At 38.2% G+C, this 27746-nt stretch overlaps 1 protein-coding gene and 1 long non-coding RNA gene across 6 annotated transcripts in view; one reads left to right on the plus strand and one right to left on the minus strand.

Annotated features, from left to right (window-relative positions):
* The window catches only part of TRIM9 (tripartite motif containing 9), a 144687-nt gene that overhangs the window by 105383 nt on the left and 11558 nt on the right, over positions 1-27746 (plus strand). For 3 of the 5 annotated variants that reach the window (XM_016193852.2, XM_060174977.1, XM_060174978.1), the window contains exons 5-8: positions 4291-4444; positions 8709-8866; positions 17593-17731; positions 27327-27515. In XM_016193852.2, coding sequence (XP_016049338.1) covers positions 4291-4444; positions 8709-8866; positions 17593-17731; positions 27327-27515 — 640 coding nt within the window. The remainder of the gene's footprint in view (positions 1-4290; positions 4445-8708; positions 8867-17592; positions 17732-27326; positions 27516-27746) is intronic. The other 2 variants (XM_007536040.3, XM_060174979.1) reach the window with 1 other exon arrangement.
* The window catches only part of LOC132533443 (uncharacterized), a 33687-nt gene continuing 9510 nt past the window's right edge, over positions 3570-27746 (minus strand). The window contains exon 2 of the long non-coding RNA XR_009545333.1: positions 3570-3967. This is a non-coding gene — a long non-coding RNA (uncharacterized LOC132533443). The remainder of the gene's footprint in view (positions 3968-27746) is intronic.

Genomic DNA, 27746 nt, shown 5'->3' on the forward strand with positions numbered 1-27746 from the left:
CTTTGAATGATAATTTTGTAGCCTGACACTTTACTATATTGCCGTACTTTTTTTTTATAGTTACACAAGAAATTTTTGAATAAGTTGTTCAATTTCCTTGAAACATGTCATTATGACATATCTGTCTCTTGCTGTGAGTGGTGTTTTTAGATCTTCTAGTATGATTTTTTTGCTGTCAATGTCTCTCTTTAGTTTAATAAGTATTTACTTTATATATTTGGGTGTTCCTGAGTTTGGGACATATATATTTATAATAGTTATCTCTTCTTGTTGGATTGATCTTTGGCCATTATGTAGTGCCCCTCTCTGTCTCTGCATACTTTCTTTACTTGAAAGTCAATTTAATCTGAGAAAAGAATAGCTGTCCCTGACATTTTTTTGAATTATTGGAATAGCTTGCTCTAGCTTCTTACATTAAGCTTCTGTTTGTCTTTTCTTTGGATGTGTGTTTTCAGAAGACATATAATGGGTGGATCCTGTTCTTTAATCCACTTAGCTACTCTGAGTCTTTTGACAGGTGAATTTAGGCCATTCACATTTAGTGTAATTATTGATATATGTGATTGACTTATGTTCATTCTAATTTTTGTTTTGAGTTTCTTTTAAATTGTTGACTCTTAACCCATTTGTTTCTATCTGTCATTTTGTGTGGATGGGTTTCTGTAATGAGTTCCTCATTGATTTCACTTATACTTTCTATAAATCTCTGTTCCTTGTTTTGTACTGTGGTTACCATAAGTGTAATAACTAACATATGGTATCTTAAAAAGTATTTTTAAGTTGGTCTTACTTAACTAACATTTGATAGAACTGCTTTGTCCATTAATTTACCCCCTTTCCTGGTTTATTGTTCTTTTCTTTTTTATTGTGTTCTTAAATCTAGTCTACTGATGTTTACCTCACTTAGAATGTGTATTCCTTTGCTTCCTCTTTTCTTATTGGATTCCTTTTACTAATTCTGGTAAGGTGGGATTGATGATGACAAATTCCTTTAGCTTTTGGTTATTTGACAGGGCCTTTATTTTTCCTTCATATTTGAAAGATAGTTTTGTGGGATACAAGATTTATAGTTAGAATTCCCTCTCTTTTGGTACTTTGAATAAGTTGTTCCACTCTCTCCTTGCCTCTTGGGTTTACGAAGAGAAGTCTAATGAATGCCTGATAACCTTTCTTTCATGTAACTCTTTTCCTTTCCCTAGCAGCCTGCAAAATGTTTTCCTTGTCATTGAGTTTTGATAGTTTTACAATGATGTGCCTTGGTGTCAGTCATTTTACATTCATATAACTAGGTGTATACTCTACCTCTTGAATGAATATGTTCTCAGGATTGCCTGAATGAGGAAAATTCTCAGCTAAAATTACCCTGAATAGTATCTCTGTTTCTTGCACCCTGTTCTCTTCCTCAGGAAGTCCCATCACTCTTACATTGGACCTTTTGATGGAGTTTGTGAAATTACAAAGAGTCACTTCATTCTTTCTAAACTTTTCCTCTTCTCACCTTTAAATTGCTAGAGTGGGTTAAATATATCTTCTAGATTAGATACTCTTTCTTTTACATGAGTGAATCTACTTCCTAAGCCTTCTACATGAGCTTGTACTGCATTCAAAGTGTCTTTTCCTCTATGCAATTCTGTTTGAAGTTTTTCTTTCACGTTTCCTAACTGTTTAATGAACTTTGATTGTAGTCCTTTCATGGCTTTTAGTTTCTTAGAGAACTCTGATTAAAGTTCTTCTTTGATGTTTTCTTGTTTCTTAGAAAACTCTGTTCAAAGCTCTTCTTTTGTGTTTCCTAACTCCTTAGTGCAATATTCTTTCAACTCTGAAATATACTTTTTCCATACTATGTTTAGATTCTTGGTGAGTCCTCATAATGAGCTTTCTGTATTCTTCCTCTGATAGTCCCTCTATGTCTGTATTTCCTTAGTGTTCTTCTGTTTCATTTCTGTTTTATTTGTCATGTTTGGTAGTTGGTTTCTGCAGTAGTTCTGCATATGCATTTATTGTGCTAGTTATTGCTGGCTATCAGGTGTTGCTTTTGTTGTGGACTCTAGGCTTTGCTTTTTTTATATGTTGTGTGGTGGAGGGGTGAGTTCTAGGGTAAAGTTTTTTGTTATTTTTTTTTAGTTGTTCTGTGTTCAGTGTGGTGTGCCATAGTTTCTCTGTATGATTTAAATCTGAAACCCAGGCAGCTGTGTTTATAGAAACAGGGCTGACCTTACCCTTTAGCCATCACCAGGTGATGCAAATTACCTTTATGTTTTGGTGACAGACTGGACTTCTTTTGGTCACAAATGCACCCTGCTTTTTTGGTGTGTCCTTGCCTCTAATTCATTATGCTAACTCCCCTGAAGTCATGGATTAAAAGGTCATAAATTCTCTTCTCTCACCGCCACCACTGTGTGTTCCCTTGACTTCTGCTATGTGTAGAGGGAAAATGGCATCATGCTCTGCAAAGCTCTAATTTATTTTTTGTGTGTTTAACTTCAGTCCCATGCCCCTCCTCACCCCAAACTTTTGCACACACATCCACCTGAGGCTGTGGTGTTTCTGCCGATATCTCAGCTATAGTTGGTGAATTTTGTTTGAATTAAGTTCAGTAGTTGTAGATATTTGTTGTTTGGGGGGAAGATTCCTGTCTGGTAGCTGCTACTCCATACCCATGCCTTCTTGTTTTATGATTTCTTCATTGCTTTAGCGAGATGCCATGGTGATAGATGAACATTACTCAACTTTTGATCTAGTGACTATGACAGCCTTTCTTAAGAATATGAAATTCTGGGAGTCAGGCAGTAGTGCAGCGGATTAAGTGCAGGTGGCACAAAGCTCAAGGACTGGCATAAGGATCCCGGTTCAAGCCCCTAGCTCCCCACCTGCAGAGGAGTCACTTCATAAGCAGTGAAGTAGGTCTGCAGGTGTCTATCTTGCTCTCTCCCTCTCTGTCTTCCCATCCTCTCTCCATTTCTCTCTGTCCTATCCAACAACAATGACAACTACAACAATAAAAAACAAGGGCAACAAAAGGGAATAGATAAATATTTTTAAAAAGAATATGCAATTCCCTTATAACCAAACTGGCAAAGCAACCTAGTGAAGACTAAATATAAGAAATGGAAGTATTCCCTAGCAAATAGAGTGATAGGAAGAGGATGTGTTTAAAGTATAAGAAATTCCATTTTACAGATTATTATATGCAGCCTCCTAAAATGTTTTATAAAACTAATTTCCAAGACTGGACAGGATGCTATGCCACATATTATAAATTTAGGGCAGCTGTGTGTAGTAAGATTAGCTAAATGCCAATATATTATTATTTAATATTGTTAACTTTCAGTTGATCTGTCATAGATAGCATAGTCATATATCCATATTTGCCTATTAAATCACCTAAGCTGTTTATTATTTCTAGTGCCCTTTTCTGACTCACAAAATTGTCCATATTTGCATCATAAATATTGAATTACCCTCATTATCACAAGTTCCTTACCTTACGCAGAGAGACAAAAAAGTTGTGAGTCCCAAGGTATTTAGGTGCTTTTATTCCTCAGAGGATGAACGTGCAGGGTGTGGTATCTAGTATGGTATTGTATTTCTTTTTTATTTTAATGTTTTTATTTTATATAAAAAGGAAACACTGACAAAACCATAGGATAAGAGGGGTACAGCTCCACACAATTCCCACCACCAGAACTCCATGTCCCATCTTCTCTCTTGATAGCTTTTCCTACTCTTTAACCCTATGGAAGTGTGGCCCCAAGGTCATTGTGGGATGCAGAAGGTTGAAGGTCTGGCTTCAGTAATTACTTCTCCACTGAACATGGACGTTGACAAGTCAATCCATACTCCCAACCTGCCTCTCTTTCTCCATAGTAGGGCGGGGTTCTGAGCAATCGGAGCTTCAGGACACCTTGGTGGGTCGTCTGTCCAGAGAATTCTGGTTGGCATCATGCTAACATCTGGAACCTGGTGGCTGAAAAGAGAGTTAACATATAAAGCCAAACAAATTGTTGACTAATCATGAACCTAAAGGCTTTCTGGTCCTTTTCCCATCCATGACATAATCTCCCCAGACAATAACTTGGATCCACCATATCAGATTTCAGGCTCAGGGGAAAAAGACAAAACAAACAAACAAAAAAAAAAAGGTATAGCCACAGGCCCTTTGGAATATAACTAAAATATGCCTACTAGTTATCTAAAAAAATAGAGACGACCCCCCCCCCAACTCTTCATCTGCACTATTCCAGCCATTAGGTATTGTATTTCTTAGGCTGTGGTCTTTGATGTGATTAGATTTCTGACGCCCTCATAAGGAGAGTGCACCTGACTGAGGATCAGTGGGGAAAAGGCACACTGACTCCTAGGATGACCACTGACTTCGACTTGAGTCTGGACAACAGCCCTCTTCTGCAATCCATTCACCAGCTGGATTTTGTGCAGGTGAAAGGTAAGTGCCTACAATCTCCTAATTATAGCAACATGCTCAGCCCATTTCTTCCCATTTGTTGTCTTTCTGATTCATGACTATCTTTCCATTTGGAGCCTAGGCCATTCAGCAGGATGGTAGCAATTGTGTTAGAATAAACAGTATCCTCATCTGGCATGAAGACTGTATGCTCAAGAGATCAAGTTCCTATAGCATTGTCATTTGTTCATTTAGATAAGGTTGCATACAGAAGTAAGTATGAACACAGTTGTGTGGCTTCTTAACCACCATACACACAGCAATGAATACGAAGTACTCTATGCAAGATTTTCTGACAATAAAAATGTATCTGAAACACAAAACTGTTTGGAACAGTTATTTATGAAGTTAATATAATTGGTCATTTTGTATGACACTTTTTTTTTCCTCTTTCTTTTTAGCACTTCATCTTAATTTAATTTTCTTCTGATTAGTACTCCTCTACAGAGTTAATTTATATGCTTTGCTTTGTTCTCATTAAGGTTAATTAATTCAGTGAGAGCCCAGTCCTCTTTAGGATCTGAATAATTTCTGTCACATGCTCATTATGGAAAGAAAGGTCACCAAGTCATGACATCATAGAACTTGATTGTAGTTAATGATATCTGTTAACAAATGCTCAGTTGTGCCTGAGGTAGTGTGAGTCTTTAGTTTTTTAAGGAAATTTTTAGTCACTTTAATAAACTGCATATTCACATCTTGTTAGTGAAAAAAAAACTCAAGGAACTACACCTGCAAATTCACATGCAAATGTCGGTAGCATTTCAAATGAAATTAAAGTAACCTGGCCATTGTGAAACACACAGCTATTTTAATCTCATAATCACTCATGGACATCTTTGTTTCACCTAAGTAACTCTTCTCCTCAACTGATCAAAATTCTAATACTTATTAATAGCATCCTTTTGGCCTGTAAAATCAAATTCAGGGTTAAAAAGTCTCTTAGATATATGGGGGCTGTTCTTATTGACCCCCCTGGAAGGGATTGGTATAGCATTAGCTCACATTTAAATTCTCCAACAGTAAATTGTTATTCTTGAGTTTTCAAATGTCTTACCTTCTTAAGGGTATTCTAATTCAAAGTATAGATCATTTTTAATATGTTTTATTTTTTTCTCTATGGACACTCAAAAACTATCCAGAATTCCTCTGTGAAAATTAACAGAAGTCTTTTGAGGACATGTGAAAAAAAATATAAGTTGGAAGAGGATCTTTATACAACATACATCAGATAGGATGTATAAAGATGTATATAGGATGTATAAAGGGCTAGTAAACAAAATACTGGGGCCAGGTTGTGGTGCACTTGGTTAAGCACACACACTACAGTAATAGGACCTGGGTTCAAGCCCCTGATTCCCACCTGCAGGGGGAGAGCTTCACACGTGGTGAAGCAGTGCTGCAGATATTTTTCTTTCTTCTCTACACCTTTTCTCCCCCTTCCCTCCCAATTTCTCTCTGCCTCTATCTAATAAACAACTAAAATATAAAAATAAAATGAAGTAAAATAAAATAACTGTGGCATGCAGGGAGATAGCATAATAGTTATGCAAATGACTTTGATGCCTGAGGCTCCTCCAAGGCCCCAGGCTCAGTTTCCAGCACTACCACAAACCAGAGCTAAGCTCTGGTAAAAATTTAAATGAATGAATAAGTGAGTGATTCAATGAGTGAGTGAATAAATAGATGAATGAATGAATGAATGAATGAATGAATGAATGATATAGCTGTGGAAGCCTCAATGACAGGTATGTCAGTTAACTAAAACTTTTTTCTTAAATTCAATCCAGGAAATACGATGCTACCCATTATCAAAACACAAAAGATGAACTAATTTGGAAACACTTTGGATTCTTGCATATCATTTCTTTTATGTCTAGTAAAGTGAAATCAGATAATATAATACTGATTATAAAATCTGTTTTTCTTCTAAAATGTCAGCTTTAGTCTTTGCTAATAAGGCTGTAATTTTGTCACATTTGTCTTTTAAACAAAACATCATTTTGGGGTAAATAAGGAAAAAGAAAAATGTTTCTCAGCACTTTGGGAAATAGACACATGCAAATACCTCTGAATTCCTTTGTTGTTATGCTCACTTTGTTTTTTGATTTATTTGCTTAAACCTAGGATATATTAAGATCTGAAGATTAGTAAGTGATCAAAATTTTTCCCATATATTTGGTCTTTTGAAGTATACTTACTAAGAATGCATGTGACTTCCACATATATTAGTTAAATGTGGTATGATATTACTATTACTTTAATTATACTGTTACTTTATAGCAACTATTAATTTAATTTTACCTATCATGTCTATACAGGACAGTAAAATACAATAGTTTGTATATATGTAACAATACTCAGTTTTCCACATTTCCATTCAACCCCCACTAAGTCCTCCTCTGCTATCATGTTCCAAGACCTGAACCCTCCCCCCCAACCCCAGAATCTTTTACTTTGGTGCAATACACCAACTCCAGTCCAATGTCTGCTTAGTGTTTTCCCTTCTGATCTTGTTTTTCAACTTCTGTCTATGAATGAGATCATCTCATAGTCTTCCTTCTTTTTCTGGCTGATCTCATTTGACATGATCTGTTCAAGTTCCATCCAAGATAAAGTAAAGGTGAATTCACCATTTTTAATAGCTAAGTGTATATATACCACAACTTTCTCAGCCACTCAAGATGTATTTTTTAATAAGGAAACAATTTATATGACAAATGGATTCCTAACATGTATAATGACCTAAAGTTACCCATTTCAGTTTTGATTCATGTTTGTACCTGTTTGTGTGTAGACGATCATTAGAATGTTGGGAGTTATGTCTGCTGTCTCCTTTATTTTCCATCCAGTCCTGTCATCTGTAAACAAGGGCAAGACATTTATCTTACTTCCCCCAAATCCAGATGTTCTGAAACTTCCGTAGTCTCTGAGGAAATACTACCTGAACTCTTGTCCATTGAACATTGAAACGTGATTTCCCTTCCTAAATTGAGCACCTCTGACTGAATTCTGTTTGGTCTAATAACTTCACATGAATATATTATAGTAATTGTAATAAATCAAAGATTTTCCTTCAACATCAGATAACTGACCTGATTCACCTCCAGATCTTCAAGTCTATTATGGTACAGTCACTGCTGATGTTTTATAGGTTTCACCATAGAGGTTGTTTTCTAAACTGCTGTTAAATTAAGTACTTTCTTGGTTAGGGTGACTAGAAAGAAGATTAAAATCAATGTGTAAACTCAGAGTCCAATTCTGATACAGTAGAATAGGTGTTTTACAGTTAACATTTGTTCATCTAAACTGTTCTGTTATTAATGTGTTATAAAAAGAAGTTTTAAACAATTACTAAAACATTCTTTTCAGATACTTATTTTGAATTCGTATGTTAAGAACTGGGATTATTCTTCATGTAATATGTGTATGTCTCTGTGTTTGAATGTTCAACTAACCTGCAATTTTAAGAAATATGAGACACTCAGCAAAAAATAAGGAAAGGAGATGTTGTGATTGGTAACATTGTGACAGAGTCTTCCAGGGGCATGAAGATACTTTGTTCTTCCTCTGACAGGCTTTATCTGATCTCTTCTACTTTCTAGACTCACAGTGGGCTGTTCTATATTGTAGAAACTGTGAGAAAGTGTGAACTTGAGCTAGGGCTCAAGCTATCTTGAAGGAATGCTGTTGAGTTCCTCAAACATATCAAAACTGTTTCAATCACTATATCACTTCAATAACTCTGTTACAATACCACTTATGTGTATAATCAATTGTGTAGAATTTACAGCTCAGAAAGATAAAAGACCTCAGAAATATGGTGGTTAGAGAGTTTTCTTTTTTCCAGGGTAGGCAGTCCCCAGTTTATACCTTGGGTCTTAAGATCTAGAATAAACTTTACAATAAAGTTATTAGCCATATTATGGATTAATTAGGTTTTAGTGGACTAAAAGAAAAATCAATTCCCATGTAAAATATGGGTGGTTTCTTCAATGCTCAAGAGGATGAGAACAGAACATTTGTCTCCCCTCCAGTTAAGGTAGAATGGGTGAAGGAAAGCACAGGAGGTCAAGAATCAACCCCACTTATACAAATTCTGCTTGGGCTCCCCACTCAGTGTCCCCATGCACTAAGGCTAGCTACTCAGTCCTGTCACATATTTATCAGAGGAATGTTAATTATTCCAAGATTTGGATGTGTTTGCAATGCAGCAGAAACCAAAGTTACATTAATTTCTGTCTAGCTTCCTCTCCAGTCCCAGCAACCCCCATCCTACAGCTGGAGGAGTGTTGCACCCACAACAACAGCGCAACACTGTCCTGGAAACAGCCACCTCTATCTACAGTGCCTGCTGAAGGATACATTCTGGAGCTGGATGATGGCAATGGTGGTCAGTTTCGAGTAAGTGAATCTATTGCTTATTAAGACAGTCCAATGGCTACTTCTGATCACCCACCATGGAGTTCTCCTAGTGGCAAAACATTAGCAGTGTCTGCTTTCCCCATGTACCATCCACAGTGGATGAAGAAAAGGACCAAAGAGATACCACAGTGGTTTATGCAATAGACTTTCATGCCTGAGGCACCAATGGTGCCTTGGCACCACCATAAGCCAAAGCTGAGCAGTGAGTGCTCTCGTTAAAAAAAATAATAATAATTAAATTTTTTAAAAAAGATGGAGTATCTGAATAGATACCACCTTGCCCCTGCCCTCTTTTAAAAGAAAATGCATACTGTGTTGCAAGCTCTGGAATTAGATTGTCTGCATTCAAATCCAGATTCCACCAGTTGGGGGTATAGCTCAGTGGTAGAGCATAGACTACAGATTCCACCAGTTAGCTGTACAATTATGCCCATTTCTAACCTAGTCAAACCTGTAAGTTCTCAACTGTAAAATAGGGATGATAATAAGAACCTATCTGTTACATAGCCTTTTGCATTGTTAAGAGTCAACTAGATGACTATGTAAAATTCTTAGCATGATATAATTCCTGAACTTAGTCTTTCCTAGTTCCTCACTGGATAGGTGTTATTTCTTTTTTAAAAAAATTTTTTAGTTAAGAAAGGTTTAATGAACAAAAACATAAGGTAGGAGGGGTACAACTCCACACAATTCCCACCACCCAATCTCCATAACCCACCCCCTCCCATGATAGCCTTCCCATTCTCTAGCCCTCTGGGAGCATGGACCCAGGGTCATTGAGGGTTGCAGAAGGTAAAAGGTCTGGCTTCTGTCATTGCTTCCCCGCTGAACAGGGGCATTGACTGGTCGGTCCATACTCCCAGTCTGCCTCTCTCTTTCCCTAGTAAGGTGTGTCTCTGGGGAAGCGGAGCTCCAGGACACATTGGTGGGGTCTTCAATCCAGGGAAGCCTGGCCAGCATCCTGGTGGCATCTGGAACCTGGTGATTGAAAAGAGAGTTAACATACGAAGCTAAACAATTTGTTGAGCAATCATGGATCCCAAGCTTGGAATAGTGGAGAGGAAGTGTTAGGGAGGTACTCACTGCAAACTCTAATGTACTTCTGCTTTCCGGTATATATTTTGCAGTAGTTTATGGATACGTGTGAACATAAGCTCTCTCTCACAGAAACTGGTGTATATCTAGGTTATGGGACTTTGTTAGAAAGTGAACTACCTGAGATGAAATTAGAGTGTACTATAAAAGGAAAGGTCTCACCCGAGTAATGAAGCCGAAGGGTCGTCATTCCACATGTGAAGTCTCTGGACGCAGTCTTAGGTGAAGCATGTTGAGGTGGCAATCGTTGCGTTGGTTAGGTTGTGATCGGCGGATGCAATATTATTTGGTTTGGATTGGGAGACACATACGGGAAAGTGGGCCCTGTCCAAGGGTTCCAGGACTGGGGGAAGTAGGGGCTCTATAGTGGAGATGTAAAGTTCCTGCTGTCTTAGGGTTCAAAAAGACAATCAATAGTTAATGTTATCATCACATTATTTGGTAATTGGGTTAACTTTGAAAAGTCCTTTTGTTATGGTTTGCTGTACAGTATCCAGTATCTTGTATATAGCTGTGCTATTGGATGTTTCTAATCTACTTGGTCTAGGCGTTTGAGAGAGTCCGCATATCAAATACACAGCCTATATATTTAAAAGATTCAGTTTGTGTTTTGAGAAACTTTGAGACATACAACTGATTTTCCACCTCTCATATTAATTAACTACTGATTTATATGTCTACATTTTGCTAGGAGTGTACATAAACACCATTCCCACCACCAAAAGACTGTGACCCATCCCTCCCACCCACTCCCACCCCCCAATGGCCCAGGAAGATGCATGTCTACCCCTCACCACAGGGTTTTTACTTTGGTGCCCTACTTACAATTTGATCAGGTCCTGCTTTTAGTTTCTCTTTCAGATCTTCTTACTCAACTTCTGTTGATGAGTGGGATCATCCCAAACTCATCTTTATCTTTCTGACTTAGTTCACTTAACATAATTCCTTCTAGCTCTGTCCAAGATGGGTCAGAGAAGGTGGGTTCATTGTTCTTGATAGCTGCATAGTATTCCATTGTGTATATATACCACAGCTTTCTCAGCCACTCATCTGTTGTTGGGCACCTGGGTTGCTTCCAGGTTTTAGCTATTATGAATTGTGCTGCTATGAACATAGGAGTACACACCTCTTTTTGTTTGGGTGTTATGGAGTCCTTGGGGTATAACCCCAGGAGAGGAATTACAGGATCATATGGAAGGTCCATGTCTAGCCTTCTGAGAGTTTTCCAGACTGCTCTCCACAGAGGCTGTACCAATTTACATTCCCACCAGCAATGCAAAAGGGTTCCTCTGTCCCCACATCCTCTCCAGCATTTGTTGCTGCTGTCCTTTTTGATGTATGCCATTCTTACAGGAGTGAGGTGGTATCTTAGTGTTGTCTTAATTTGCATTTCTCAGACAATCAGTGACCTAGAGCAGTTTTTCATATGTTTGTTAGCCTTTTGGATCTCCTCTGAGATGAATGTTTTGTTCATATCCTCTGCCCATTTTTGGATGGGGTCATTTGCTTTTTTGGTGCTAAGTTTGCTGAGCTCTTTATATATTTTGGTGATTAGTTTCTTGTCTGATGTCTGGCATGTGAAGATCTTCTCCCATTCTGTGAGGGGTCTCTCTGTTTGTTTAATAGTTTCTTTGGATGTGCAGAAGCTTTTCAATTTGATGTAGTCCCATTGGTTTGTTTCTGCTTTAGTCTTCCTTGCAATTGGGTTTGATTCATCAAAGATGTCCTTGAGGTGTAGGGGGGAAAGTGTTTTACCAATGTTTTCCTCTAAGTATTTGATTGTTTCTGGTCTGACATCTAGGTCTTTGATCTACTTGGAGTTGATTTTTGTTTCTGGTGAGATAAAGTGGTTCAGTTTCATTCTTCTGCATGTTTCAACCCAGTTTTCACAGCACCATTTATTGAAGAGAGCCTCCTTTTTCCATTTAATCCTTTGGGCCCCCTTATCAAAGATTAGATGCCCATAGGTGTTGGGATTTACTTCTGGGCTTTCAATTCTGTTCCACTGGTCTGTGTGCCTATTTTTGTTCCAGTACCATGCTGTTTTGATGATGATGGCTTTATAATATAGTTTAAGATCTGGGAGTGTGATGCCTCCATTTCTGTTTCTTTTCCTCAAGATGGTTTTGGCAATTCTAGGTGTTTTCAGGTTCCAGATAAATGATTGTAGTGTTTGTTCTATTCTCTTAAAGAAGCTTGGTGGAACTTTGATGGGTATTGCATTAAATTTGTATATGGCTCTGGGGAGAATATTCATTTTGATGATGTTTATTCTTCCAATCCATGAGCATGGGATATCTTTCTATTTCTTGGTATCAGTTTCTATATCCTTGAGTAGCGACTCATAGTTTTCAGCATACAAGTCTCTCACTTCTTTGGTCAACTTTATTCCTAGGTATTTGATTGATTTTGCTGAAACAGTAAATGGGAGTGATTTCTGGGTGTCTTCTTCTTCAGATTTAGTGTTTGCATAAAGAAATGCGACTGATTTTTGTACATTGATTTTGTAGCCTGATACCTTGCTATATTGCCTAATAACTTCCAGTAATTTTCTACTGGATTCTTTGGGTCTTTCTATGTATACTATCATATCATCTGCAAATAGTGAGAGCTTGACTTCTTCCCTTCCAATCTGTATTCCTTTGATTTCTTTCTCTTGCCTGATTGCTATGGCAAGAACTTCCAATACTATGTTGAAGAGTAACGGTGACAGTGGACAGCCCTGTCTAGTCACCGATATGAGGGGGAATGCTTTCAGCTTCTGTCCATTGAGTATGATGTTGGCTGTAGGTTTGCTATATATAGACTCCACTATCTTGAGGAATTTCCCATCTATTCCCATTTTTTGTAGAGTTTTGAGCATGAATGGGTGTTGGATTTTGTCAAAGGCTTTCTCTGCATCTATTGAGATAATCATATGGTTTTTGGCTTTGCTTTTATTGATGTGGTGAATGACATTGATTGACATACGGATGTTGAACCAGCCTTGCATTCCTGGGGTGAATCCCACTTGGTCATGATGAACAATCTTTTTGATGTGTTGCTGTATCCAGTTGGCCAAGATCTTGTTTAATATTTTGGCATCTATGTTCATCAGAGATATTGGTCTGTAGTTTTCCTTTTTTGTTCTGTCCCTATCAGCTTTTGGTATCAGGGTGATGTTGGCTTCATAAAAGGTGTAAGGGAGTATTCCTGTTTCTTCAATCTTATGGAATAACTTAAGAAGTATGGGTATTAACTGTTTCCTGAAAGTTTTGTAGAATTCATTTGTGAAGCCATCAGGTCCAGGACTTTTGTTGTTGGGGAGGTTCTTAATAATGGTTTCAATTTCTTTGTCTGTGATTGGTGCATTTAGATTTTGTAGTTCTTCTTGGTTCAGTTTTGGAAGTGCATAGGTTTCTAGGAATTGTTCCATTTCTTCCAGATTCTCTAGCTTGGTGGCATATAGTTCTTTACAGAAGTTTCGCAGGATTCTCTGGATTTCTGTGGTGTCAGTTGTGATATCTCCTCCATCGTTTAAAATTCTATTAATTTGAGTCTTCTCTCTTTTTTGTTTGGTGAGTATGGCTAGGGGTTTCTCAATTTTGTTTAATATTTCAAAGAATCAACATTTGGCTTCATTGATCTTTTGTATGGTTCTCTTATTTTCGATGTTGTTTATTTCTGCTCGAACTTTAGTGATTTCTGTCCTTCTTGCTTTAGGGTTCCTTTGTTCCTCTTCCTCTAAGTCCTTGAGGTGTGCAGTAAGGTCATTCATTTGAGCTTCTTCTTGGTGTTTAATATGTGATTTTAAGGCTATAAGTTTCCCTCTCAGTACTGCTTTAGCTGTATCCCAAATATTTTGATAGGTTGTGTCTTCATTTTCATTAGTTTCCAGGAACATTTGAATTTCCTGCTTGAGTGAGTCTCTGACCCAGTGGTTCTTAAGGAACATGTTGTTTAGTTTCCAAATTCTGTGTCTTTTAATAATTTTCTGTTTGTTGTTAAATGTTAGTTTTACTCCACTGTGGTCTGAGAAGATACTTGGGATGATTTCAATGCTCTTGAATTTATTGATGCTGTCTTTGTGGCCTAACATGTGGTCTATCCTTGAGTATGTGTTATGGGGATTTGAAAAGAAGGTGTATTCCAGTTTCTTGGGGTGGAGGAGTCTGAAAATGTCCAAGAGGTCTAGTCTGTCGATCTCTTCATTCAATTCTCTTGTATCTTTATTGGTTCCCTGCTTTGTTGATCTTTCTAAGTGTGAGAGTGGGGTATTGAAGTCTCCCACTATTATTGTATTACTATTGATGTATTTTTGAAATTCTTTCAGTAGATGCTTAATGTATTTAGATGGTCCCTCGTTGGGTGCATAGATGTTAATAATTGTTAAGTCTTCTTGGCTGACTGATCCTCTAATCATTATGTAATGTCCTTGCCTATCTTTTATTACTTTATTTAATTTAAAATCTATCGTGTCTTAGATGAGAATGTCTGTTCCTGCCCTTTTTTGTGGTCCGTTAGCCTGTATGATAGTTTTCCATCCTTTCACTTTAAGTCTGTGTTTATCTTGTTGTGACAGATGGGATTCTTGCAAGCAGAATATGGTTGGGTTATGTTTTCTGATCCATCCCCCCACCCTGTGTCTTTTGATGGGTGATTTTAAGCCATTGACATTTATTGATATTATGGATTTAATGTATTGTAGTGCCATTGTTCTAAAAAAAATTTGTTTGCTCTGATATATTGCAAGTATTATAGTGATGTTCTTGTTTATAAGAGGTCTTTTAGTACCTCTTTCAGGGCCGGCTTGGTGATGGTTGCCTCCTTTAACTGTTGTTTATCTAAGAAGGTTTTGATCCCTCCATCTAGTTTGAATCAAAGTCTAGCAGGATGTATTATCCTTGGTTGAAACCCTTTTTCATTCAGGGCTCCATAGATATCTTGCCACTCCCTTCTGGCTTTTAGAGTTTGAGTGGAGAAGTCTGCAGATAATCTTATGGGTTTTCCCTTGTATGTGACTTTTTGTTTCTCTCTTGCAGCCTTTAGGATCCTTTCTTTATCCTTACTTCTTCTCATTGTGACTATGATGTGTCTTGGTGTCTTCAGGTCTGGGTTGATTCTGTTTGGTACTCTCTGGGCCTCTTGAACATTGATATCCTTTCTGTTGTTCAGGTCTGGGAAGTTTTCTTCTATTATATCCTCTAGAATGTTTGCTTCCCCTTCCTCTCTTTCTTCCTCTGGCAGGCCAATTATACGAATGTTACTTCTTTTGAGATCATCCCATATGTCTCTGTTGTTGTTTTCAGTGTCTCTCAATCTCTTTTTAAGCTCTTTCACCTCTTTCTTTGTTTTCTCTAACTCATCCTCTGTCTGACTAATTCTGTTTTCTGCTTCTGTTAGTCTGCTTTCCCTTGCCTCAGCTTCTTTCTTCATTACAGCTATTTCAGCTTTCAGTTCTCTGATTGCCTCAAGATAATCAGTATTTTCCTTGGGGGTCTCAACTGTTGTTTCCCTAATACTGCCATTCCTTTCCTCCAATGTTGTTTTCATTTCTGTGATTAATAAGTTTATTATTGCTTGCATTCTTTTCTTATCTATGGTTACTTATGGCTGATTTGTAGTTTCTTCTGGGCTCTTGTCTTCATTCATTGGGGTAGCAGTTTTATTTGTTTTTGATCTACCCATTTTTTTTATTTATGTGTTTCTTTTTTTTATGCTCTGTTGTTCCTCAGTTGTTGTGTCTTGAGTACAAGTAACACTGTACTAAATACCTTTATGACAATTGCACTCACCAACCTCAGGAATTACAGTAGCAACTGAAGTAAGTATTGAAGTAGTTTAATCGTTACCAGTTAGCCAAACAATTTCTCCAGTCGGTGAAATAATAGTAACCAAATCCCAGTGAAGAAAGAGAAAAGAAAGAGAGGATAGCAAGAATAGACAGTTATGCAAATCTACTATCCACTGTATATTCTAGGGGTAACAAGAGGGGAAAGGGAACTAGAGCAGAGATACACACATAGAGAGTCCACTCTGAGTCAGATTTCTTCCCCAAAATAATTCACAAATTCAGAAAAGCGAAGAAGAAGGAAGAAGTGTATGACAAGATTTAAAAAAAAAAAGAGAGACAAGAGAGAGAAAAGGGAGAAGATAATTAAAAGAGTTGTAATTAAAGAGCAGTGAAAGGAAATTCCCAAATGTGTATCAGTGAATTCAAAAAAGTACCCTGTTTGGTGGTGTGGGGTATCCTGCTAGGAGCTGGTCCCCAGGGACTGCTTATGGGGGGGGGGGGGGCGCGGGAAGGAGGTATGCTTGAAAATTAAAAGGAAGAAAAAAGAATTTTTTTTCCCTTTTTTCCCTACTCTAATTCTTAACCCAAATTAAGTTATAGTCACCTCCTTGGTGCCTAAGGACCCTTTATTGGCTCGCCTGCTAACGGCAGAAAATCCTATTGTTTCTAGGAGATGTGTTCGGAGCTCATCGACTTGCAGCTTCTCAGTCAGCCATCTTCCGGGAAACCCCCCCCCCAGACTTTTTTTTAAAGGATTTCTCGAAAATGAAAACTAGCTCCAAGTCCTTTGATCCAATGAGAGCTATACTCAAGAAGTCTTTGGATCCGCCCTCAGGGTTGCGGTGGTCCCTGGAGACTCCCAAGAGAAAGCCTCCGAGCTATAGTGTTCCCTCCCGGTCCCCTGCGGCCACCCAGCAGCGCTCTGCAACCGGCGGAGGAGCCGCCTTCCCGGGCGGAGGACAATGCCCGGCCCACCCACCTTGCCCGGCGCCGCCTGGGAAGTCTCTAGCAGCCGCCCGCTAGTTCGTGCCACCTTTACTCTAATTCTTAACCCAAATTAAGTTATAGTCACCTCCTTGGTGTCACCAATAGGGCCCCTTATTGACTGGCCTGCTAAAGGCAGAAAATCCTACCGTTTCCAGAAGATGTGATCAGAGCTCACGCTGCTAGCATCTTCCAGGAACCGATAGGTGTTATTTCTAAGACTGTGCTTGAAATACAAATCACTTTTATTTATTACATCAGCATAAGATTGTGAAGTATACAGATGAAGAAGGCCTGTGTTAAAGATGCGTATGCTGAGATTTATTTTAAGCCGTTGAAATGTCACTGCTCCTCCTTTTTTGCTTTCCTCCCCTTCCCTCTGTGCTGGGATGAAACCTAGACTCCTATGACTTTGAGTGTACTCTTTATGGCAGTCTCTAACATGGAGTCATAAACACAGAGCAGAGACCACCCTTATGTTTTCAAGTCTGTTATTTACAAATAACACTGATGTCTAAAGAATCCAGTAGGCATAGTATACTGTACGTTAATAATAATAAGCACCATCTTAACTGTAAACACACAATTTTAACTTTAAGCCCTAGATAGTAATTGTTATACACAAAGCTGTCAGATCCTTCTAAAGTCCAAAGCATTATGCTAGTCAATTTGCACACAAGCCCTTATGTAGTCTTCATAGCATCTTCATCAAACAGATAAGGAAACTGAGGTTAAAAGAGGTCAGTTAAAAGGCCCGGTATCTCACAGGGTTCACATCCAGATCAGGCTGACACCAACCTGCCTAATCTCTCACAAGTGTTTGTATTAAGTGGTCTTATTTATTGACTCTCAGGAAGTATATGTTGGAAAGGAGACAATGTGCACTGTGGATGGGCTACACTTCAACAGCACATACAACGCTCGAGTCAAGGCCTTCAACAAAACAGGAGTCAGCCAGTACAGCAAGACCCTGGTCCTCCAAACGTCTGAGGGTAAGGCCCTTCAGCAGTATCCCTCACAGCGAGAACTGCGAGGCATCTAAAGTGGCTGGCAAGCCTGGAGGTAACCCCACTACTGCCCACATTCTGAAGTGTTTTCATGACTTGCTCTCCTGCCTTTAGAGAGCCTATGCTATGTGGATGTGATCAAACCAGAGTCCACAACGGCAGTTCCAATGGCTTGGGCCATCACCTTCCTTTGATAACACTCTAAATAAGCTGCAGTTGAAGAACCTGGAAAAAAAAAAAAAAATGAAGGCCTGTATATGCCCCCGTTGTGTGAGACAAATGTATCTAGGCTCTAGGACAGACTCCCATTCTCCACAACAACCATCACTTGCCAGTTTTGCCCAGATGACTCTAAATTGTATTGTAGTGAGTGCTTGCTCCTATGGGTAGGGCTGAGGTTCTTTTCAACTGTGGGTTTGCCTGACAACACATTTCCAGTGAGTATGGGGTGCTAGAGCTCTCAGAGAGGAGCTATCAGCCACTCCTGGCTTAACCAGCACATAGCACTTTCATTTTACACTTAAAACAGAGGCCTATGGCACCAGGACTGAGGCTTCTTATCGGCAACAGACAGGAAAAGACCAACAACTCCACATGGCCCCACCATTCTCATCTTTGTCAGTCCCTCTAGACTTGGTTAGGCTGCCTAAAGCCACTGTAAAAAGTTGATCTCTAGAGAACATATGCTTCTTGGCTAGACTAAATATTTTGACCACCAAAGGCAAGCCCAGCAAAGAGGCTTGAAGTTGATGGCCAGATATAACCTTTGAGGCTTTTGACATTTTCATCTTGAAAGCAATCACAACACATGAAATAAACCCTTTGAAGAAATACTATGATTAGTGTCAAAATGTTTTCAGATTTTCTGTGTCCTTTTAATCAGAGAAGTCAGCCCCACACTGCCCATTCCCTCCAACCCCTTTTGCAAATCAAATGTCAATTTTGTTCAAATTCAAGGTGTTCACCATAAGAATAATGGCATTGTTCTTTTTTTCACTCTCATGAGTCTTGGCATGTGCCAATCACCCCTGAAATGGTTCACATGGTTAAAAATAAGCACAACTTTAAATCCCACAGTGAGATTAATGGGCCTTAGCCATGAAAACCACACTGGGGGAGCAGTTTTGAGCATGTTAGTGAAGTGATGCAAAGAGAAGGATCTGTTGAAGGGAAAATGCCCAAATGACTGAGCCCCATTGGAGTTACAGTGATGTCAAAATGATAGTGTCCTCTGGGATGCTTACTTTTTAGCAACTTCTCTTGAGGCTCATTTGTCAGCTTGAGAGTAGTTGCCTCTTTTCCCAAAATACCATGGTAAATGAGAAAACCCTCCAAGAGTTTTTCCTAGATGCAATGCAGAAGGCCCTTGACATTGGTGATGTCATTTCCCACATGTGTGTTTGAAGAGTAAAGTGCATGCCACCAGAGTAGGGAGGTTATTTTATTGCTAATATGTGTCAGCAGTCCTATGAGAAAGCTACTTCTACATGCATCATGGAAACCATACATTCTGCTTAAAAAAAAAAAAAAAAAGCTCATAGCATAGCTTGAACACTTATGTCTCTCTTTTCATCCTGTAGGAGGATGTAGTTTCTCAGTTTCTCTAAATGTTCATAAGATTATGGTGTATAATAAATTACAGGATTGGAACTGCGATCCTTGGTACCACAGTCACAGAACTGGGGGTCATTTTCTAAAAGAAACTAATGGAACAAGTCCTCTTCTAACAAAGAAACTGTACTGTAGAAATTACTTTCCTCCATGAATTTTATATATTGTGTAAAAATATAAGGTATGTATCTAATAACAAAGAAAACCCTATCATCATGTAGATATCAGTATTCTCTGTTACTGCACAAAAGTGATTTTTCTCATGATTAAATAAAGTTCACACACATAACTTTCTCCATAACTTTGGTTCGTTCTATTTGTTTTTCCCTCATTCTAACTCAAACAGTCAGACAAGACTTAGAATCAAGAAAAATAGATAATAATTTCTTTAAGAAAGATTTATCAATCTGTAACAATAAAGCCTATAAATTTAATTATAACTTCTTTGTGTTTTAGAAATCAGTGACAAAAATGTAACCAACAATCTTAATAAGTTAATTTATATTTTTATTAATCTTATTTTTGACAGTTCCAGGAAAGGTTTGCTCTGGGATTTTTCTTTGCTGCTATTGGGGGTTATGGATGGGGTGGTGGGCTTTGACTTTCTACTGTAACAAAATATTTTGTGTTATCCTTAGCAAAAGTTAATTCTACTCTAATTCAAAATGAAATGCCTATATCAGAGGAAGATATGATTTCATATGTGATAGCAAAAAATCTCACTTGTGTTTACATGCATTTAATCTAAAATTTAAACAATTTATCATATTCTTTACACTACCACAAAACCTTCTGCTGACCTGAAGGTAAAATTATGTAGGAGATGCTCACATTATTATCAATTTTGAATTTTTTAAGCTAAATTATACACCTCTTTATTGAGCACTATTTGATAAGTGCTCCCTGTAAGTGACTCTGAGATTGTGTTAAGCAGATGTCACCCTGTTGTCAAAGAGCACACAACCTAGGAAGAAAGACAGACATTAAATGGAAATAGACACACAGATAGCTATATAGTTACAGGATATAGTAGGCACTATAATAGAAAGACCAACAAAAGACATTCACTATTTGGGGGAATTGATCAAGAAACATAAATAATTTCAATAAGAATTGTAAAGAAAGGCTGGGCAGTAGTGCATCTGGTTGAGCAGACGTACTACAGTGCACAAGGACCCAGGTTTGAGTCCCTAATCCTCACTTGCAAGAGGCGAGGGTTTCATGAGTAGTGAAGCAGTGTTGCAGGTGTGTCTTTCTCCCACTCTACCCCTTCCTTCTCAATTTCTCTGTCTCTAGCCAATGAATAAAATATTTTTAAAAGAAATTATATAGAATGTGGTATTAAAAGAGGAAATGGAAGGAAAATGCATGAATTCAAGTTTGTTTAGTTCCCTCAAAGCAAAGTTCTTGGGTATGTACCTAAGGGAGCCATTAGAATAAAGCCAGACACAGACCTAAACCAGATGACTAATGAAGAAATAATAGTCATAAGCAGTTTAGAATTTTAATGGGAATTTAACAATAAGATCCACAATCCTGATTGTATTTATCTTTACAGTAATGCACTTGATAGCCATCATGGCCTTGTAGTAGTCTGTGAGATGATCTAAAAACATACTCTACCAAAACCATGAAATAGAAAGGTCCTCTTAACAATAGTGTGCTGGGGCTCATTCTGTGTCTAAGACTACTCTCCCCACCAAAAGTCCTTTTTAAACAAGGTTGAGAATAGGATAAGAAAATGTTCTGATTTCCACAATTTCCCATTATCTATCTAATGCAGGTGTGGAAAACCTACTTTCTGCTAAGAGCTGTTTGGATATATTTTTTTCAATTTATTTCTAAAATAAAAGATATAGACAAGACCATTGAATGAGGGATACAATTCCATACAATTCCTACTACCAGAATTCTGTATCCCGTTCTCTCCCTTTAAAGCTGTCCTATTTTTTAACCCTCTGGGCCCAGGATCATTATGGGGGATAGAAGGTAGAAAGTCTTGCTTCTGTAATTACTTCTCCACTGAACATGAGCATTGGCAGGTTGATCCTTACTCCCAGCCTGTTTCTATCTTTCCCTAGTGGGGCAGGGATCTGGAGAGATGGGGTTCTAGGGTACATTGGTGAGGTCTTCCCAGGGAAGTCAGGTTAGTGTCATGGTAGCATCTGCAACTTGGTGGCTGAGAAAGAATTAAGATATAAAGCAGAACAAATTGTTTAATAATCAGCAACCTAAAGGCAGGTCATACAAAAATTATCAACTTAAAATCTAGCACTTAATGTTGCTATGAAAAACTCCAGTTGCCTTGCCAAGGCCAGACATGATTTCTCTAGCTGTATAGTTAGTGTCTATGGACTGGAAATTTCCCACTGAATAAAAGAAATAATACAGTTTTTAATCCTGAGAGAAAATGAAATAGATCAAAGGTCATATTCCTTGGACTCAACTCCCTGAGCCTAATAAAGAGGTCTTTCTCTGACTTCCCTTATTTCTCAGAACTGGGAAGTGCTTCATGCATCCTTTTCCTTGGAGGTGAAGGGTCCTATCCAATGCCCAAAAGACCAGCAATAGCCTTGTCAATCCCAATATTTGATAGACCATAAATTGATACCTCCTGGTCCCTGTTTTATCCCACTGCAGCTGGCAGTGTGACTTGAATGTGTCCCATAACCTCTCTGGACTTCAGTTTAGGAGTAGGGAAAGACTGTCTCTAAAAACTATGGACAGAGCAGATGACCTCTGAAGTTCATTACAATTAGTTTCCTCTGGTTTTCTCTTCAAAGTATTGCTGAAAATCACTAACCATTGTAGAAAATTCTATTGACCTACTTCCTCCAAGTCCCTTAATAGGCCTTAAAGATTTGTGATATTATAGTTCAGTACTAATATGATATGGCCAATACATGATCATATAAAGAAAACTATATTATCCACTGAAGAGATTCGCTTTGCTTTGCTTTGCTTTGCTTTGCTTTGCTTTGCTTTGCTTTGCTTTGCTTTGCTTTGCTTTGCTTTGCTTTGCTTTGCTTTGCTTTGCTTTCCCAAAGTATCAGAGCTTCCCTAAAAATCAGTTTACTTAGAAGGATATTCATTTCCAGGTAAAAATCCTCAAAGTAATTAAATAATACTTTATAAAGTTCAAGGTGAGAGGTATAATAGCAAGTTTCATAATCCAGGGGGAAAAAAAGGAGTGTATGTCGCAGTAGAAATTCATAAAACTGGAAATTTCCATAAGCCTGAGTTGAATTCAGACTCTGTTTTTGGCTTGGGTAATGTGATTTGCAGTTGGTACTTGGGGGAGTTTACTCCTCTTGTGTCTATTTGAAATATAGAAAAAAAATCAGTTTTTCTTGTGATAGTTTCTTATAGATGCTATAGTATCCCAAATTGGAGTAGAAGTCTTGGTGATATAGTGTACAACTGTGCCAGAGTGGTAAGAAGCTATTCATTTCTTCTTGTAAAAAGGAAGTTGTCAAAACAGACTTGCTTCCCACTTTTCAACTACAATTAATGCCATACTTTAGAAAGCTGAAAATACCACCTTTTATTGTAAATCATGTACCAGTTGGACCTAACTGTGACGTTGGATGATTATTAGGTAGTTTAAGGAAATGCAGCCTCTTTCATTATGTCTTTATCTCTTTTTAAATCTTTCCACAAAAGCAAATTATTTACAGCTGGTTTATAATTGAACTGAAACTCATCTTTACCACTGCTTGTGCAGTTCTAGTGACACATTCTCTTTGAATGCTGTTGGAGCAGTGCCCAAAGCTGCTTAGGTTATGAAACTGTTCACTAAAAGGCAGGAAGACAACTAAGAATGTTACCAGAGCACAGAGGAAGCTGTGCTGGCATGCACTGCCATAAGGAATCTTTCCATTTCCTCACTGGTTTCCAAAAATAACTCTTCAAAACTTGTATTTTTGCATTTGCAAAATATTGTACAACATCCATAGAAATCTTTCATGCTCTGTACATGTTGGGATCTGTTAAGAAACCCCACCTGTGGTAGTGTAAAAGTCAATAAGACACAAGTATACTCTAAATTATTCTTGTTCTTATGATTAGCTTTCCTTATGTTTCCCAGATATTTTTCTTCTATAATATTTTACACAGTGTAGATCTTCAATAAATGTTAGTTAATGAACAGAAAGAAATATGCTCTAATCCAAACTGTAGTACATCACCTACACATTCATTTTTTGCATCAAACCCAAAAGTAAGTAAATTAATTATCTGAGTGTGGCCTCCCAACTAATCCTTGCTTTAGTAAGTCTTATTTTTTTCAAGCAGAGGTCCCAAGTCTAAAACCCAATTGATGATGCCAAATGTGAAGGAAAAACAGTCCAGTAGAAGGGAAGAAGATATTATGGTCATTGACAAAGTTGATAGAAAGCATGTATTGACATATTCCTGTTATGAGTACAGACATTTCTTATCCCAGAGCTACAGATTTGTCTAGAGACTGCACCAAAATTCAGCTGACATGCTGCTTCCCAAATCACTGGGCAAAATTCTTCAAAACACAGTTACATTGCTTGCAATAAATTTGATGAGAAAATAATTTTTTTAATTTTTATTTATAGGCTCCTAAGCTGAATAAAACTCTTAGAATTATTTGTCTTCCTCTAATGACATATGAATTAGAAATTAACTATACCATCCTGATTATTGCCTATGATATGAAACATAGCTTTGCATCATATATCCTAGGGCAGATCGGAGTTGGGGGGAGCAACCATAATTACTTCCCTCTTTGACTTCACTAGCAGAATACTAATGGCTAAGAAACCTCCATATCTCTAGAGCTGTGCTTTGAAGTAAAGGTCAGGAAATGAATTGTATATCCTTTTCTTTCTTGTTTTTTTTTTTTTTTTTTTACCTCCAGGGTTATTGCTGGGGCTTCATAACTATACTATGAATCCACTGTTCCTGGTGGTCATTTTTTTTCTATTGGGTAGGACAGAGAAAAACTGAGAGGAGAGGGGTGGATAGAGAGAGACACCTGCAGACCTGCTTCACTGCCTGTGAAGAGACTCCCCTGCAGGTGGAGAGCTGGGAGCTCGAACCAGGATACTTATGCAGGTCCTTGTACTTGGTGCCACATGCGCTTAACCCGCTGCACTACCACGCAACTCCATATTACCTTTTGCTTACATCTTTCAATATGTCTGAAGGGGCATGACATATTGATAAAGACAGAGAGAAATTGAGAGAGAAGAGGGAGATAGAGAGGAAGAGAGACAGAGAGACGCCTGCAGACCTGCTTCACCACCTGTGAAGCAACTCCCCTGCAGGTGGGGAGCCAGGGGCTTGAACCAGGATCCTAACCGGTCCTTGTGCTTTGCACCACAGGTGCTTAACCCACAGCACTACCACATGACTCCCAAAAGGAAAGGTTTTAAGGATACTAGTGACTACCTTTAAATATGTGGAGAACTAATGCTCTGTTTGGTGAGGCCCGAGGGTCATGCTGCATGATAAATGGACCTCCCTAGGAGGTATTTCCAGATCAATATAAGCAATAACTACAGTACAAACTGGAGGGGCTACTCAGAGGCAATGAGTTCCTCAATCCAGTGAATTTCAAGAGTTTTAATAATTGTTCCTCTAATGTTATAGACATAAGTGGTAGCTCCTTTCTCAAACTTCTGAAATATAAAGTGATACAGATGACACAGGGCCACATGGGATCCAGTAGTCTGCTTGTTCTATGACTCCATCTACAGCACCCCTCAATTCATCATTGTCATTTGGCTACATTTGTATTCCCTGAAACAATAGACAAGCTGCTGCCTCAGAGCACTTGCAATGCTATTCCTGTTTTGTTGGATGCTAATAGACACTGACCAAACATTTGTATTACGTGCAGAGACATAAAAGGGCACTGCTTATTTAGTCTGGCTAGGATTATGTGGAAAATACTCTAGCTCCCGTAATTTCTTTAGAGAAATGTCAAAAGAAGGTAGGTAGGAAAAAATGTGAGATTCATAGGAAAAATAGGGAAAGGGCCCAGCTGGAAAGGGATAGGAGAACATAAAGGGGGTGCGATGGTTTGATGACATTGATAATAAAGAAACTTGCCTGAATATAGGGAAGATTGAATCATCAATAAATAATTGATCTGCATAAAAGGATAGAAAAAGCAAATGTCAGGTTATTAATTATATGAATTACCACAGCAACCCTCAGCCCCTATCCCAGTAAGTGGTGCCATCACCAACTCCAAATTCTTCCTGGTACTGAGAACAGAAACGGTAAGTATAATTCCTGATGGGCCTGGATACAGTCCACAAGAGCTGAGTTCAGTACACATTGATTCATGACTTTTAGATGATTATTCAGGGGTTCAATACATTCAAATTCATTTTGCTATGTGTGGCTTTTCCCTTAATTTTTAAAGCAGAAGTATTTTCAATATAGTGAATTGATTGTTATCACCTCATAAAAAAACACATTTCCAAGAAAATTCTTGAACATACAAAAATGTTTACAAAAACAAAGCTATCAGCGCCTGCTCTCCCTAAGAAAAAGCCCATTCATGTTTTCAGATAGTGCTGTGTTATTATATTTCAATGCTTTTCATTAAATTAATTGTCCTTTGAGACAAGTATAGCAGAAATTGTTTCTGATTCTCCATTTCTGAACAAAAAAAAAAATCATGCATATCAATTATTAGCCAAATCATGTACAGTTTAGCAGACAAAATTTTGGATGTAGTGTTACTAGGAGCATAGGAAAAGAAAAGTCTGGTGATCTAACATTTAGCTCCCAGCCTGAAAATATAACTTAAATAATATAAGTTGAGACGTAAAAATGTGCCTGGCTCAAGGCAATATTAAATTTAGACCCACCAATTCTCTTGTTCTGAGGTCTTCAAATAGGCTCATGTCTTATACACATGTACTCGTTATTTTTGCTTGAACATCTCCAGAATGGCATTTTGATGTGTTCAGCAAAGAGGAGCGTGCCAGTGGACAAGAAATATATTTCCAGGAAGACCCTCTGGTCTCCAAAACAAAAGTTATTTTTCAATGAGGAGAAAGTTCCCTGGTGGCATTTGAACATAGAATATTACTATATCATGTTATCCATTTTTCCTGAATTATTACTGTCAAGCTGGGTTCTAAGAAGTCCCCAGTTGTTTAAAAAAAAAAATGTCTCTGACCAGACCATCCTGAAACACAGAGCCAAATTTTGTTTGATAAGAGGCTTTAGAGAAGTCATACATAAGTCTTTCTAAAACCAGATAAGCAACTGATGAGTGCTTACTATCTGAAAATAAGGACATTTTTACCACTAGTACACTTCACCATGGCCCAAGGCCTGTTTATTGTTAGAGCAACAGAAGTTTTCATAATTCAGAAACAAAAGTGAGGCTCTTGCCCACATGACTTTCAACCTGCTCTTCCTTTCCTTCCTATTCAAAGAGCAAGTCTTGAGTGCACCACCATACAAAAAATATCTTGTCCTTTTAGAAAATAGGAAAAATAAGGAAATGGTATGGAATACCAAAAAAAAAAGTTTGGAAAAATTATGATCTCCTAAACAGAAACCCTTTAAAAGGCCATTGTTACACAGAGAGTAATTTCAGAGACAGCTGATAAAGTTTAATATTTTACCTGAAAAATATTAAACTCCTCTTGGTCATCAGTAGGTAACACATATGAAGTTTCATTTTCCAATTCTACAGATGTTTCATTTAACTAAGAGGAAACCTTCTCAAATGCTTTTTCAACCACTAGAAATTTGGGGAAACAAATGAAAATGAAAACAATTGTCTGATATTTGAGGAGTTCTGCGGTCTTGGAATCTGACCTGTGGAAAATAGCCTTCCAACCCCCCAGCCAGAGTTTCCTGTGGGGTGAATGAGGCTTTGTGCATATGCACTAGGAAAGCAGGTCTTAGGGAACTGTGCACAGGCAGCAGCAGACTTCTGATCTCTAGTATGCGTTGCTCTTACATTTAGACACAGACTCAGAAGAACAGACACTCCCTTTTCCAGTGCCTTCGGAAAGATTGCCGCTCCGTAGAATGAGTCCTTTCTCCTCCACCCTTAATCTACAACCCAGCTTCCCCGGGAGATCCTACTTTGATTTGAGATCCTCACCCCACCAGCTGAGCTTGCATTCTTCCTTACAGTCTCTCAATGCACCGGGTGAGCTAAGCTCCTCTGACCTTTTCTCTTGATCTCTGTGCCTTGACAGGCATCTCTGAAATACCTGTTTTGTTCTTGCCATTCATGTGTATGGAGAGGGCAATGAGCTGGTCTCTGTGTCTGTGGGCCTGCTTCGGGTATGAAGAGCAATTTGGATAATGTAGTTTTGTGGCGTTCTTGTTTGTATGGTGTAAGAACCAACCATTGAACTACAGTCAGTGTGTAATGGCA

Source organism: Erinaceus europaeus, chromosome 16 (assembly GCF_950295315.1).
Source record: "Erinaceus europaeus chromosome 16, mEriEur2.1, whole genome shotgun sequence".
Taxonomy (NCBI): domain Eukaryota; kingdom Metazoa; phylum Chordata; class Mammalia; order Eulipotyphla; family Erinaceidae; genus Erinaceus; species Erinaceus europaeus.